We start from the raw sequence: 15,894 nt of genomic DNA on the forward strand, positions 1-15,894 counted from the left end.
ACAGATACTGTAAGTGTATGTATGTATATGTGTGTGTGTGTGTATAATAATATATATATATTATTTTTTCTTTTTCTTCCATAAATTATACGATATGAGAGAGTATTATGTCATATGTCATGATTCGGTTTTATCTAAAAAAATAAATAAAAATAAAATCAATCCTGCTTGACAAGTCATTTAGATTACACAGCCATGAGCACTCCCTTCAGAGAAATCACAATCTTTAAATATTCACTTCATCAGCTGAACTCAGGTGTAAACAGACTTACATTATTTATTTTTTCTGCACATGGGCACAGTCAATATTTAATTTAAGCGTTTTCATAATCACTGTTCGTAAGACTACTTTATAATGCTATCTTGGCCCTGTGCGTTATTTAGAAGTGCATAATGGGTCGAGAGATTATACTCTAGGATTTTACTATGTTTTCTGGAGTTTTAAAGAAAAATAAATAGAGGATTTGTCTGACTCATTTACCAGGAAAACGTAGTGGTTTTTGCAGTCATTCACTTATTTCTTGGCCAGGCTGTTAATTGACTTTCATTTTCTTAACGTAGTTTTGGGGCCAAAGTCATAACTGAACTTATTCCAAACTTGGCCAGTTGTTCTGATCACTTTGTGCTTCGTTTGAGTTTCTTTCTGCTCCTTGTGTTCTGGCTGCTTTATTATTCCCAAAAGCGCCAGCTATAACACAGCTTTTCAAAACATAAACACACAAACGTATTCTCTTAACGCTTTAGGATTGTATTTATTTTGGCATACCCCTGTGCAGTCATTTATTTAGTTAGTTTAGTTTCAATTGCAAAAATAAAAATCGGGGAGTGGGTACAGAAAAAAGAACGGCGAAAGTGGTACCAGAGATATGCACTAGACCATCCACATAAGCCAAGTGTCAATATTGAACAACAGAGATTGCATTAGATAAGAATACGTAACAACCAGTGGCAGTTTTTGCCAATGGGCTGCAGGACTGCAGCCTCCTCGTGTAAAATCCGTCACTGTAGTCAGTCCTTGAAACTTCATTGGCTTCATTGTGACTGGCAGTGACTTCCTATTGGAAGTCAGCCCTGCCAGTCACCCAAGCAGTCCCATTGGAGGGTGTTCCCTCCAGGGCTGCCTCTTCGGCTTCTATGGGCTGCAGCTGCGGTATGCGCAGTACCGAGGCCAATACTGCACATACGCATAAGATCCTGGTCTTAGTGCACCATTGGAATTAGGTTCTTTCAGGCTGAGTTAAGTGACATCCATGGTTGAATGGAGGCTGGTCCTTCACCATCCATAACATGCTCATGCCAGCCTTCTCATAGGGGAGGTAACAGAAGCTGAGTGTGAAATGTCTCCAATTCAAAGGCACATTTAATGTACACATAAGACTGGAAGCTGGAGAAGGGTTTCTCCACCATTAAAAAACTTTTACTATAACTATTTCAGTCATGGACATTTCCAGGTCTATGGGGCCAGCAAAATCCCTGGTTTCAGCTTGACCCTGGTAATGAGCAGGATTGGGCACCTGGGACTTTATTTCAAACATATAGAAATCCCGGGTTGATGTGCGTTCACATGCAGAGATTTTGATGCATGTGGGAATACCTGTAGCTAAATAAAGGTCTGAAAGGCTGCATTGTGCCTAGCCAACATGTTCTCCCTGAATACAGCATTCGTCTTATGGCCAGCAATTGGGGCCACAGCTCACTATGGGGCATTTATTAAGCTTGGTGAAGTGATAGCCCAGCAGCAAGTCAACTGACATTTCAAACCCAGCCTGTAACTGCGTATAATGCTGGCCATACACTAGATCAACTTTTATCCAACTAGTTGGTTGGTTGGACTGAAAATCTGGTACTGTATGGGAGCAGATGACAATCTGTAATTTTGCTCTGAAACCCAGGAAAATGGACAAAAGCATTCACTCAAATCGTTCAAGTACAGTACCTTGTTGGAGCGACAGTGTTTGTCAGTTTACAGATGTTGGGAGCAAATTAGTGAATTAGAAATTACATTGGCTTATCTCTTGCTAACCTCATATTGAAAATGACTGTATCAGTACATTAGATAACAAGCCTCAGCAACATGATTGTCAATTGCCGCGTTTACAGGTACATGTAAGCGTTTGCAGCATTACAATTTGTTTTACTTTTTTTTTGTTACAAAGAAGTCTTTAAAAGTGTTTAGGAAATAAAACATTGTATTTTGCAGTGTATTTACATAACACGGTCAACATTCAATAGCCTAGAAGAAAATATTACACTGAAAAACCACAGCAACCCGCAGAGCTGTTCATTAAGTTCTCAGTGTGCATCCTTTTGTGTCTTACAAGGGAAACAGTCATTTTCAGATCTATATGAAGGGAAGTACTTACTAGAGGCTGGCTTGCTTACCTGCCTGCAGAGCATTGGAGATGTCATGGATAACCGAGAACGTTTTTATTTTAAATTATCTATATCAAATATTACACAGCATTGTTGCCTTTTGTAAGGTGTTTTATATGATTCCAAATTACCTCAACTTTTGTCAACTCCCCTGCTACTGAAATGGATCAGTTGAAGCAGGGCTATAGGAAATGCCTATTGCAGGGGTTGTGGCCTAATTGTGAGGGTGTGGCCACGTCCTCAAACACAAATGTAGAACATCAGACTATCAATCTATTTTCACTGACCAGTATAGGCGCTAAGGTTTGCTAATGGTCATTTAAAAACTGACCATAGACAGATGGCAAATCCACCCAAACAATAGAATGGTCTGTGCGAGGCGAGATCCCTTTGATCTGTGCAGGCTTTGTTAGGTGGAAACTGTTTAATGTAATGAGAAAATATTGTCCTCAATGCTTCAGAAAAATGGATGATCTTCCTTCAGGTTCTTATAGTTTGGGATATGACGTGGCTACTTATTTACACCTTTCTCCTTCGGGAGACATCAGGGGCCACAGCGTTACAGTGGGTAGTAAGGAGATGGGAGAGCACCAGCACCCTAGAGGTTAAACTTGAACTGCCTCCCAGGCAGCCGGGCTCCTCCCCTCCTCTACCCCGCCTCCAGGCCAGGAAGCTCAGTTTTTTTCGGGTGCTGGCAGGAGCCAGATGCACCTAATAGAGGGGCTGCTATTTAGCAGCCTAACTTGATTTTTATATTTTATTTTTCATTTTTCTTTTACACTGACTTGTGTCAGTGACAGAGCAGCAGCACTGGGGGTCTGCACAGACACCTGCGCTGCTGCTCCATCACCCGGGTCCGGAGCTGCATCGCCACTCGAGGGTGGGGACCTGCAGCGGCCCCCGGGCACTGGGGAGCCACAGCCGCCACCGGACGCCGGGGACCTGACAAAGGTAACGCGCTCCCCGCTGGGAGCGCGCGCGATTGCGCTTGCTGGGCATTGCGGCTGCAGCAGTTCGGCGGGGGGGACCGCCGACTGCGCTGACAAGCGGACGGCTGGTTCGCCACCCGCTCCCGCTGGACCACCAGGGAAACGGTTTGTGGGCAGCGGCGCCAGGTATGCGGGGCCGCCCGGTAGTGCCGGACCCCTGCCATTTTTACCTGCGCCGCATGTGGACACCTCCCTGGGGGCCATTTGTCAGCAGGGGGAGAAGGCTCCCCCCACATCAGCCTCTCCACCCGGGGACAGTAGGCAGGGAACTGTGCTTGGCGCACAGAGAGTTCCCGCCACTGAGATCCCTTCCTGCCTGCCTGCGACATGTGAGGAGGGACACGGAGGAGCTCATAGCCACCCGGAGTTCCACTCCTTCACTGCCAGGTCATTTGGGCATGTCCCCCCTGTACCCCTCCTTCGGGATACTGTACAGTACTGTGCTCTGAAAGGAGCCTTGTGCCATTAATTGCATTGCCCTTGTATGCTGCATTGTTTGTTAACAGTTTAGCTGCCTGTCAGTTTAATCTGTGTTACACTGTACTATATGGCCATGTATTGCTGGTTAGGTCATGCTGACTTAACATGTGTGGAGGGACACAGAGAGCTTATCAAGCCAGTCTGGGGTTCCACTCCTTCACTGCCTGGGCTCCCCTGTAATAATCTCCTTCAGGAGTCAGGTTACAGAGCAGACAGAGTTCAATCTCTGGGCACAGCAGAGCCAAGTGCAACATTGTATCCTGTGAATTAACACCATCACTGCCTGTCAGAAGCATAAAGAACAGAGCGGATGGTGTAATGGTTAGCATTGCTGCATCACAGTGCAGAGGTCATGGGTTCGATTCCCAACATGACCCAGACTGTGCAGAGTTTATCTACCTGTCAGATACAAGCTGACTGTCAGATGCAGACTGCGTTGTCTGTACCATATAGACTGCCAGTATATCCACTGCACCTGTATATATATAACTGCACTGTATGTCTATATCACTGCTTTGTATGTCTATTACAAGCTGGCTCAGATGCATACTGCATTGTCTGTACCGTATAGACTGCCGGTCTATATCACGGCAGCTGTCTATTGTATGTATATCACTGCACTGTCTATATCACTGCATTGTATGTATATCACAGGCTGGCTGTGCACTGTGTAACACTATCACTGCCTGTCAGAAAGGCTGCCTGCCAATGATTGCTATATGTGCCTAGTACTAGCTTACTGCATACTGTGGGGGCAGCACAGCTCGGGTCGTGGGTTCAATTCCCACTATGACCCTAACTGTGCAGAGTTTGTACGTTCTCTCCGTGTTTTAGTGGGGTTACTCCGTGTACTCCGGTTTCTTCCCACAATGCAAAATTTAAAACAGAAGTATGCTGTGTTAGCCGTACAAATGGGCCAAATGTCTACGCCACCGCAAGGTATACGTAGTACCAGCTTACGGTGTATGGCTTGAACACTATCTCTGTTGGTCAGAGAATACTGTGTTAGCGGTACCATATAGTCTACCCGCCTATTCTATGGCATTGTATGCCTTCTATACTTGTAGTACATTGTCTTACCTGTGCTTTAGCAGCCGGTTCACAGTGCTATAATACTGCAACGTCTTCCAGGAGTACCAGTCCCAGTGACTCTGGGGCTCCGGCGCGGATGTCTTGTACATCCTGTAATGTTGGCCTATGCCCCCATTACTAGTACAGTACGGCTTATACGCAGGCTGCTACAATGCCTGGGCGAGGCCCACAGGTACAGCCTCCTCTAGAAAACAGGAGCCTGCTTGGGCCACGTTCTTTACTCCGTTGCCGGTGCAGCTAGTAGCAGTAGCAGCCTCATCCCTTGGCTGAGTGCTTATCTGCCTCCAGACAAGGTCCCCAGAAATGCCGTCCCCATCCTTGGCGGGTGTAGCTCCCCGCACAGTGGAAGCGCTCTGTACCTGCAGGTAGACGCAGATACTCCCGTCATCCAGACTCCTCCGTCAGCAGACACAGAGAGGAGGACACCTGGGATTAGCATTGTCTAGAGGGGACCGTCGACGACGGTATGGAAGATGGGGGGCCTGTGATAAGGTGAATCCCCCCCACCTCGTCTTGAGGTGCCGACCTTGGTCTCAGCTGTCAAATAGGTCCTTACCTTAAACGACCCCGCTGAGCCGCCTACACCTTTGGGTGTCTCCCTAGGTGTATTCTGGGTTTATTCCGTAAATCTGTGAACTCGACTAAGGTCATCAGTTGGGAGATTCCTAACAGGAAGTTTAGCTTGCCATCGGCGGTTTCCCTTCCTTTTACCCCCTTCCACAGGAGGACATAGTCCCCTGGGAGACTGTCCCTAAAGTGGACGCACTCCTGCCCCAGGCATCTGCTTGGGTGGCTAAGGCCTTAGTTGCGTGAGCAACTTCTCTCACAGCGGACGCTGCATAAGGGGTGTCGGAGGAAACCCTGCTGCCTTCTATTGAGTATCAGGTGACGGCTCTGGAAATTACACCAATCGCCTCCAGAGGGTCACCCTCGGCCATAGCTGCACACACATACCAGTGTCTGTGCTCTTGGAAGGCCTGCACTCAAAGTCCCTTTTGAGGGTTCCTTTTTATTTGGGCCAGTGCCAAATATGGGGGCCGGTTTAGATACCATTCGGCAGAGGATATCCCTTCTGGGGGATTGCCATCTGGCTCTACAGTCCAGGATCAGACATCTCTTGTCCCCCTGGCAGGTGTCTGTGCATGCCTGCGTGGGGTCCCTGGGGTTGGTGGATCGGCCTTCGAATTGGCAGAATAGGCTCAGTTCCATACCAACCCTCTACAATACTGTCCAAGGAGCAGCACGGATAGTGTAGTGGTTAACATTACTGCTTCACTGCGCTGAGGTCATGGGTTCGATTCCCACCATGGCCCTAACTGTGCGGAGTTTGTATATTCTCCCCAGACTTGCATGGGTTTACTCCTGGTACTCCGGTTTCCTCCCACAATATCCATGCCCAGAAGTTCGCCTGGTCTCCAGCAGGGCCCCCCTTTCCTGGGGGCTTCTGGACGGGACCTCGCTACTGGAGCCATGCATGCTAGCCTCCCGTGTTTGGGGGGTGGTCACTTCTCAAAGGTCGTTCCAGGGTCTCTGGACCACTCTAGTGGCCCAGCCCTCCATCATCGTCCTCGAACTAAAGACAATCTTCCGGGCAGTCCGCTTGGCGGAACCCTAACTTAGGGGTTGGCCGGTGCAAGTCCAGTCGGACATTGCGACAAGGGTGGCATATGTTAACCACCAGGGTGGCACTAGTTGTCAGCCCACTATGACAGAAGCATCCGGCATCTTTCAGAGATGATCCCTGCTTTTTCAGAAATTTTTATCCTGGTAGTCCAGAATTGGGTGGCGGTCTTCCTCGGCCGTCAGACCTGTGATGCCGACGACTTGACCCTCCTTAGAGTGATGTTTCAGATGCTGGTACAACGGTGGGGCCCAACCGAGGTGGCCTTGACAGCCTCTCGCCATACCCTCAAACCACCACTGTGCGGGTCCTGGTCTTGCGACCCGGAGGGGGGGGCTTGCCTGGTAGACGCCCTGTCCGCTCCGTGGCCGTCCACACTGATGGCGCCTTTCCACCACTTTCCTCCTTTTGCGAATGTCTCGCAAGCTGAAGCCGGAGGGCGGCACATTGATTCTGGTTGCTCCACCTTGGCCCAGACGGATCTGGTTTTCGGATCTGCAGTCAGTAGCCCCTCCTATTCGCTTACCCCTGGACACAGGCATGCTCTCATGGTCCGCCTCTCTCTTTCGGCTTTGAGGCACTTGGCTTTGACGGGGTGGCTGTTGAGACCTCCCGGGTAAGACCCAGCGGGTTTCACTCCACCATGCTCAGGGCGAGGAAACCTCCCTAGATGGGGTGTACCATCGCATATGGAGGGCTTACTTTTCCTGCTGCGAACCCTACGCTTCAGATTCCGGGACTTACTACCTGGCTAGGGTTCTGTCCTACTTGCAGAAGGGTCTGGAGGCTGGGTTGCGTTGATCATCTTTAAAGGTTCGGATTTCAGCCTTGCACATCTTGTTCTGTCGACGGATGTCTGTACATTCCTGCAGGATGTCTTGCATATCCAGCCTCCCTTAGTTACCCCAGTTGCCCCCTGGGATCTCTCTAATCCTGACTTCTTCAGGGCCCACCTTTTGTGCCCTTGCGGTCGGTGGACCTGTGTTGACTCGCCTGGAAGATTGTTTCCTTGTTGGCGATAGCTTTGGCCAGGGGAGTCTCTGACCTGTCAGCTCTGTCCTGTAAGTTCTTGGTTATAACCGGGCGGTTTTTCCTACCGTCCCTTCTCAACTACCTTAAGTGGTGTCTGGCTTTCAGGTCAACCAGGACATTATTGTTCCGGCATTTAGACAGTCTGTTGTTACTACGGCTTGGTCCTCCTTGGACGTTGTCCGGCCGGGGCGTATTTATGTGCTATGTGCACCGTTCTAGGCTGTTGCACTAGTCAGACTCTCTCTCTCTTTGTACTATATGGTGTTCGGATGAGAGGGTGGCCCACCTCTACGCAAACTACTGCCCGCTAGAGTCGCTCTGGCAGGCATATTTGGACACCTCCCTCCCAGTTCCGGCAGGGATTCAGGCACATTCCGTTAGGTCTGTGGAGGTGTCCTGGGCTGTAAGAGGCGGTGCTAAAGTTGAGCAAATTTGCAGGGCGGCGACTTGGTCGTCCGCCATTACTGTCTTGCGTTTTTCCGCTTTTGACACGTTTGCCTCCCAGGACTCGGCCTTTGGCCAGAGTGTGTTGGCTGCGGCACAGGCGCGTCCCCACCCATAGGTGGCTGCTTTAGGACGTCCCACTGTAACGCTGTGGCCCCTGATGTCTCCCGAAGGAGAAAATGAGATTTATGTCTTACCTGGTAAATCTCTTTCTTCGAGGACATCAGGGGCCACAGGGATCCCTCCCTGCCGCGCCTGCTTTACTTCCGTTATGGTTAAGTTATGATTATGTTATATTATCCCTCGGTTGAGGGTACTAACATGTTCAGAATGTGTTTCTGTGCGGTGCTTCTCTTCCTTCTATCTTGTCTCCTGCCTTGGCTTGTTAAAAAAACTGAGCTTCCTGGCCTGGAGGCGGGGTAGAGGAGGGGAGGAGCCCGGCTGCCTGGGAGGCAGTTCAAGTTTAACCTCTAGGGTGCTGGTGCTCTCCCATCTCCTTACTACCCACTGTAACGCTGTGGCCCCTGATGTCCTCGAAGAAAGAGATTTACCAGGTAAGACATAAATCTCATTTTCTTTTTGTGGCAGTGTGCCTGAGACTTTTCTGTGTATTTTCCTTCTCATATCTTCTAAGTCCCATTGCACTTGTTCCTCCTTTAAGCTGATGACAGTTACTACTATGTTGATGTAAATTCCCTGTTATTTGCAGAAAGCATATCTGTGTACATAATTTTGCTCTTATGAGAGAAAATGGGTAGTTGCAGCATTCTTGGCAAGTACAGTTTTTGATGCTCGGAACACTATATAGATGACTTTTTCACATTCCCTAATTAATGAGGGACCACAAATCATGTCTAATCTTTCCAAAGGTAGCAGAGCTTGGGTTTCAGCCTATACATTCCATGGCACTTGTTGCATCTTCAAAGTGCAAATTACACAGGAACGTAGAGTTGTAAGGGTACAAAAATGTGCTGAAGGTAGCGCCAATGTTTTCTAATTCCCAGGACATAAATGTGACTGGAAGAAATAAGTCAGTGTGAATGAATTAGTGTGCAGGAAGTGAGACATTGCAGACTGCATCTGCAGTTCCTTGTAGGTCTGTGCAAGCTGCTTTTCTAGAGAGACATTCCAATCCCATAACGTGGGCTTCCACGGCCAATGTAGATTTCCAAAATGACATACTCTATAGAGGAACAGGGTTCTAGTTCTGAAAATAAGGGGTGGGAGATTGTTGAATCTGATATGGGTCATGCACATATCCGTAAACACATGAATATGTTCATTAGTTAGTGTGTTGAATGGCATACATACGATATCTTGGCAGTTAGAACACGCTAGACACAGAGAATCCTGACATGGGCTTGGTACGTACTGTAACACTCTCCCCCTACCACCCTCAGCCTAACCCACCTGCACCCGCAGCCTGACCCTAACCCACCTCAGTATACTTGCATTTGATATGTGAGCACTTATTCCAACATCAGCACCTTGATGTGTTTTGGAAGTTCCGGTGCAGGTGTTCTGACAGCATTTGGGATGCTGCCTTTGGTATACTGAGCACTGTCATCCTGACTGAACCCCCAATGGAACACGCTAGAAACATTGCTTTTACATTTTCAATTGATAAATTAAACAGCTGGGACAGACTAAATGGCAAACTGTAAGAAGAAAATTATATTTGTTATTGCCCTTTTAAAAATAATTAGCTTATATCCCCTTGCATGTGCATACAGGACAGACTAAATATTGTGTCAGCAGTGTTTAACCCATGTGGTCTTTCCATAGATACTATCTGCTCTGCTTGAAGTCTGCATATAATATACATCTGGAAATATGTCTAAGCTTCTATATTGCTGCTGAACTGCTTATTTAGAGATCCAGGCACCACATAAAAATTACCACATGCCACAATGTCGGTGCCAGTTGGCATGTTATGTTGTAGAAGACAGAATTTGAAAAGAATGTAGCTGGTTTCTTTCCAAGCACCACAGTGATCACCTGCGATCTTTTCACAACACCTTCATTATCTTAAAACTGTTAAAACTTGCATTTTCTTGCACAGAATGACAAAATATATTAACAAAATGTAAATGTGAATGAGATGTTTAGCGGTGTACTGTAGTAGGCACCTCCAGGGGACACATTCAGAATGTAGTTTTCTTTGACTACAAATAATAATCATCTGCTTGGGGTAACCATGCTTATATTGATGTTCGCTTGGCTTTTTCACAGTAAGATATTGCTTTCCATGTACCCTAGCTGCAGTTTTAATACCCATAGACTCATTACCCGATACTTATTGTGGGTAAAATGAGAGTGGCCACGTTGCTTACAGTGTGGAGACAGCCCATGCGTTTCCTAAGGTCCTGTGATTCATACCTTATTTTAGTTCAGTGAACTGATACTCCGATTTCTTGTGAATATGGAAGCGGTCTGCAAATTGCTGCTCCCATTGTATGTAGGTTAAATGTACATTTTAGTTCAGTTGCCAGTTAACTGCCACAACGTGTAACCTTGTTTTTCCATCATGAATGTATTTGCTGCATTGTAGTGAATTTGGCACTTGGTTAAGGCTGTATATTTGTTTTCTCTTGCAGAGATTAGAGCTCAACTAGTAGAACAACAAAAATGCTTGGAGCAACAGACTGAGATGAGAGTTCAGCTTCTTCAAGACCTTCAGGACTTCTTCCGCAAGAAAGCAGAAATTGAGACGGAGTATTCCCGGAATCTGGAAAAATTAGCAGAGAGGTTCATGGCTAAGACTAGAAGCACAAAAGATCACCAGCAGTACAAGTGAGCGTTCTCTCGATCTAGATATTATCTGGGGCTGTAGGAATTCACAACGTATTCGTTCTTTATTGATTTTGTGATGTACCCAGTTTAATAGTTTCATATTTTTCTGTAGTTACAACTTACGTTTAGGATTGTCATAGTATCACACTGGATAAGATACTGTGGTCCTCAACCTATTAGCTTGAGGCTACTGATCTGCCTCTGTAGCATACTTGGCTACCTGACCCTCTCCATGAGGGATAAAATGCTCTGTTCCTGGACTTCCCTGGTAATGTAGGATTGCCATCACCTGTGGGGAGCTAGGTAATTGATAAGAAAGGTGTCACCACAGGTGCTGGCAATCATACATTACCAGGGAAGTCCAGGAACAGAGCATTTTCTCCCGCATGGAGAGGGTCAGGTAGGCAAGTATGCTCTGAAGTCCATAATCTGTTAGTGGAATGAAGCACAATGTGTTTGTGAATCCATCACACTTGGACAGAGGCCCTTATTCTAATGCACTCGCAAAGGAAAATTCCTTCTCAAATGGAAAAACCATGTGCACTGCAGGTGGGGCAGATGTAACCTGTGCATACAGTGTCCTACCCGGTGTGATACTATGCCAATACTAAACGTACACCTTAATCAGAAATTCGTGTTTTTTTTTTTTTTTTAGCCACACAGGGATAGACAGGTACATCCACTGTTGTTGTGCTTTGTAGGGTGGTAAGATTACATAAATCTGGTTAGTGGTGCTATAAATGATGCAAGCAGTGGTGGTACAGGGTACTTGCAATGCTGTATGCAGGGACTCCGAGTACATCCATGCAGCTGAAGCGGTATCCGGTTGAAAAACCACTAGGTTGACGTTGACAGAAGGTTGACAGAAGGTCGACACAAGCAAAAAGGACGGCATGGGCATTGTTGACAAGTTTTTCATGATTATTATTTTTTTTAACCGACTTGTTCATACGTAACCATTTCAATGGACGTGGAGGGGGAATATAATATTTTGCCAAGCGCAGCATGGCACCATTCCCAAAGCATGGCGAGCAGACGCGGTACACTAATACGTTGTTCATTTCGTCATGGACACCAAACAACCTTGAAAAAGTTGTGGCAACCTTTTCCATGTGAACCAAGTTCATGTCGACCTTTTGCTTGTGTCACCATTCTGTCAATGTCAACATAGAGTATGTTAACCATTTTAGGTGTCAACCTACTCACTGTCGACCATTAGTTGTCGACCATTTATCCCAGAACCGCTGAAGCGATGGGGAGGAAAGACTCCTCAACTGGCCGTGCATGTGCATCAGCATATGTCAGAGTGCAGGCCTCCTGCTAAGCCACAGAAAGTTCTAGAGACTGCCGGCTCATGTTATGTTGCAGTGGATGCAGGCGAAGCTAAGCTCTCCTCATTGACCATGAATAATGCAAACAGCACTTTATACAGAATTATTCCTTTACTTGCCGAGAAATTTCAACTTCTAGTGACACTGTTAATCTCCACAGCTAGCTAATGAAACAAAGTACAATAATAATTGATATTAAGTCATCTATATTTATATTAGAGCTCCAGTCCTGATAGTTGCTGAAGGCCCTCTGCTGAACCCTGCAGCTGTTTTGACATGTAGAGGTTTGCAGAGCAGCGGTGGGATCTGCCTGAGCATAACAGCATGTACTGCTGACGACTCCAGGGTGCGGGGATAATGAGAGCTGTGCTGAAGTTATTTGAAGCGCTAGAGGCTTTGTACTTGTCAACAGATTGTCAGTGGCCAGCTGTTGACCAAAGTATGTCTTACATTTGTAAATACTACACATCCTTGGAGAAACAACAGCTGAATTCAAAGTTCCATGCTTTAATTGCTTTCATTCTTACCTAAAGCTATCTAAATCTCTATCTTCATGGCCTCCTTATCATAGCTGATCCGACTTTCTCCGGCCTATTGTGTCCTTCGGAAAATTGCTATATGTGACAGATTTAAATGTCATGCAAAAGTAGCTAAAATGTTTATTTTCGGTGTCCAAAAGGACTATTCGCGTGCACTGGTCATTTTCTAATTTACAGACTGAAGTATCTTCCCTGGAAATGAAAGCAGGATATTACATCTCTAGAATTTATTTTATTGACTGCAATGTTTATAGAACTCAGGTAATGTATAATGTAATGTGCACATATCTCATGGATTAGGTGGATAAACCCAGAAGTCATCTTGTGGAATGATTATAGCCAGAAAATTGTTGTGCAATGGTACATTCTCTGTAAGCAATCCTATTTATAATGCAACTTCTGGTGAGGTCCCTACAGGATTATTCCTGTTCACACCACTAAGATGTCATCCGCCGCAGTCACGCTCGCTGTGAATGGTGCTGTGAGACACTCAGAAGAGAAGGTTTGGTGTACACCAATTACACCACTAGTAAATTAATGAAAAAAAAAGTTAAAAGAAAATAATTCTGCCTGGAACCTCCAAATTCCACAATCGGCCACTGTGCTAGGCATCCCCCTTTTTATTGCCATGAAGATATGGCATTGTGCGTGTGTCTATTTCCCAGTTACAACATAAAAAAAGAGATTGGTGTGTGTGTGTGTGTGTGTGTGTGTGTGTGTGTGTGTGTGTGTGCTCAGAGGTGCAGAACTGGAGGCTGTATTGTTTAGGGGCACACAAATATTGAAAGCCCTACAGGGGCAAATATGCCACCTTTTTTGGTCCCAGTATAATGAACCTTGCATTAAATGGTATCGATTTTATTTTTTAGATTTTTTTTTTTTTTTTCAAATCAATGTGATAAAAAGCAGGTGTTTTCTTTTTTGATTCACTAAAATCCAAAAGTAGTGTACATTTTCCAGTTTTTAGGCCAAAACAAGACTCAACCCCACCCCAATGTTGCAAAATAAACTGTCCATCTACTTGTGTTTTCATGGCAATCAGATACTGTAGATGCAGTTTGAAAGAACCAGTTTATAACTAATAAATACTAATTACACGTGGCCTGGTCTATGCCCAGGTCAGCAGCTAAGGTGGATATTGTCCCTCTGTACAGCGCTCCCCCTGTAACTGTCTTTACGTTTAAGGCGATGTGCACAGATTTGTCCCTGCTCCCACTCCGTACCTGTCGGTGTAAACCACTTTTTACCTTTAGTTTTTAGCATATGGAGAAAATATAAGGTTGACTGAATAAGGGTAATTGGATGACATGCATTATTTTTGCTAGCCTACTTTGTACAAAGCCATGCGCACACTACTTGTGTCCTCTTTATTCTTCTATATACACTGCCGCTCTGCAGCTTTGTCAAATGTTAAGAGTGCCTTCTGCTGAGTTTGCTATATTCTTCCTTGCTGGGATTGAATGGCACCCAAGTTGCTGTTTCTATCCGGACGAGTGCCAGGATCTTGCTTGTTTGTTTGTGTGTGTGTGTGTGTGTGTGTGTGTGTGTATGTATGTATGTATGTATAGTTAGGGAAGAACAAAGGTGGCACTTGCAGGCTTGTAGTGAAAAACTCAATTTATAGCACATCAAATAAAACGGTGCAAACAGTGTCCGACGTTTCGGGGCATAGCCCCATTTTCAAGGTGCAGGAAGACAACAATTTGACAATTGTTATGACTCTTACCTTTATAAGGTGTAAGAGAGCTACAGTGGTAACCCGTCCCCCATGTCTGTGTCCGGCATCTGGCAGGAAGCGGCAGGTGCAGCACTTCCGGCTCTTCCTCCGGGAACACACGTCATGGGTTTCCTAGGCCACCTGTGAATACAGCACTCAAAGTGAACAAATATAAAAATATATATATAAAACCATTGCTATTGGCATGATATTAAAAAAACAGATGCAAGAGAGCGGCATGTTGTGATCTGGGGCTGTTTAATTAAATAATGATTGCCCTAGTAGCGTGGCATGTTGCCGGGATTGTTTTGGTCGACATGCCCGGTAGTGTTGACAGTATGTGTAAACATGCATGGGTTTGATTACTCCCCTGGTACTTAGGGGGAAAGACAAATCTATGTGGGATGCAGGTGTATCTAGGAGCCTAGGGTTACTTCAGTGTCTGCCATAATGGTCAACACGTCGCTTACTGCTGACATAGGTCTCCTGCGTGATTACATGTGAATAAAGTAAAGGCCACTGACTATGGAGTGTGACCCAGGCATATGGGCAGGCATGGGACATGTTTCATGGAAAATATAATCTAATGTATTGTGGGATACCTGTAGGTCCTTAACAAAAGCTAGCAGAACAAACAGCAACATCTGGCTTTGTCCTTTGATGAGAGATGAAAAGTATGTGTGATACTAAGGAAGTGTGTAGAAAGGCTGGGGGTGGGGAATGGTGAGTTGGGCACAGTTAATCTGGTATGCGTGCTATGTAGTAATGCCCATATTAGACAGTTATCCTAAATACAGTTAAACTTACAAATGTGATACAACCTTATTACTAATATACACCGTTGCATTCACTTTATTATGATATAACTTTGGGGTTATTATTATTGTTTTAATAGTCACAACACTAACAAATATCGGTACTTATGTAGTATCTGGGCTGCCGATTTTTTGATTGTATGCCTTAAGTTAAGGCATACAATCAGATGCGATGCGATGCGATATCGCATCGCATCGCATCGCATGCGACCATCGGATGCGATGACCCGATTTTTCCATAGGAATCAATGTTAAAATGGACTGAGTCCATTTTAACATGGAATTCAATGGGAAAAAGGGGTCCTTTTCATACCCCTACTATCCAAGTGGGCATGGAGTTGGATATAAACCTGTGGCGAGCGCAGCGAGCCACCGAGCCCGAAGCGTGGCGAGGGGACGGTATTCTGTGTCCCCTCGCGGGGCTCGCTACGCTCGCCACGCTTCGGGCTCGGTGGCTCGCTACGCTCGCCACAGGTTTATATCCAACTCCATGCCCACTTGGATAGTAGGGGTATGAAAAGGACCCCTTTTTCCCATTGAATTCCATGTTAAAATGGACTCAGTCCATTTTAACATTGATTCCTATGGAAAAATCGGGTCATCGCATCGCATCGCATCGCATCCGATGGTCGCATGCGATGCGATGCGATGTACCCGATTTAGAAATC

General features: G+C 45.9%; 1 protein-coding gene across 4 annotated transcripts in view; it reads left to right on the forward strand.

Annotated features, from left to right (window-relative positions):
* Positions 1-15,894, forward strand: part of SRGAP1 (SLIT-ROBO Rho GTPase activating protein 1) — a 148,418-nt gene that overhangs the window by 54,551 nt on the left and 77,973 nt on the right. For all 4 annotated transcript variants that reach the window (XM_083182435.1, XM_083182436.1, XM_083182437.1 and 1 more), the window contains exon 2: positions 10,629-10,824. In XM_083182435.1, coding sequence (XP_083038561.1) covers positions 10,629-10,824 — 196 coding nt within the window. The remainder of the gene's footprint in view (positions 1-10,628; positions 10,825-15,894) is intronic.

Source organism: Crinia signifera, chromosome 4 (genome assembly GCF_055691185.1).
Source record: "Crinia signifera chromosome 4, ASM5569118v1, whole genome shotgun sequence".
Taxonomy (NCBI): Eukaryota; Metazoa; Chordata; class Amphibia; order Anura; family Myobatrachidae; genus Crinia; species Crinia signifera.